At 38.8% G+C, this 688-nt stretch overlaps 1 protein-coding gene across 1 annotated transcript; it reads left to right on the forward strand.

The window, feature by feature from the left end:
* Window positions 1-418: 418 nt before the first annotated feature.
* SARC_17967 (hypothetical protein) lies at window positions 419-577 on the forward strand (the record flags this gene model as incomplete). Its single annotated transcript, XM_014287949.1, has 1 exon — window positions 419-577. The coding sequence occupies one exon, from the start codon at window positions 419-421 to the stop codon at window positions 575-577; it is 159 nt and encodes a 52-aa protein (XP_014143424.1).
* Between the last annotated feature and the right edge of the window lie 111 nt (window positions 578-688).

A 688-nucleotide genomic window follows, 5' to 3' on the forward strand; every position in this document is an offset into this window, starting at 1 on the left:
TGCATCTATGTACCTATGAATCAATGGTGTAATTATGGACCTATGAATCAATGATGCATCTATGTCCCTATAAATCAGTGGTGTACCTATGAATCAATGGTGTAGTTATGTAACTATGAATCAATGGTGTATCTATGTATCTATAAATCAATGGTGTATCTATGTACCTATGAGTCAATGGTGTATTTATGAACCTATGAATCAATGATGTATCTATGTCCCTATGAATCAAAGGTGTATCTATGTACATATGAATCAATGGTGTATCTACGTAACTATGAATCAATGGTGTATCTATGTATCTTTGTATCTATGAATCAATGGTGTAGTTATATATCTATGAATCAATAGTGTATTCATGTCCCTATAAATCGTTGGTGTATCTAGGTTTCTAACCTGGTCCGTTTCTTGATTACAGCTGCAAGAGGAACTGGGCCTACAGCTGTCTGAAAGGGACGTGCGAGAACTTTTGCGACTGAGTCTGTACGACGTGGACGATGTGGATATGCCACAGACAGCAGATGACCATTTGCTCCAGACTTTAGCGCAACGGGGACTGATGGGGCTGATCTCCTGAGCTGTGTGGGGTACGCTTGTGCTTCTACACTCTGAATCCTTGATGGACTATTGCTCAATGAACCTTGAACATACAGCAGGGAGAGGGAATATATATATATATCTATATATA

The sequence above is a fragment of the Sphaeroforma arctica genome (assembly GCF_001186125.1).
Source record: "Sphaeroforma arctica JP610 unplaced genomic scaffold supercont1.13012, whole genome shotgun sequence".
Lineage (NCBI taxonomy): Eukaryota > Ichthyosporea > Ichthyophonida > Sphaeroforma > Sphaeroforma arctica.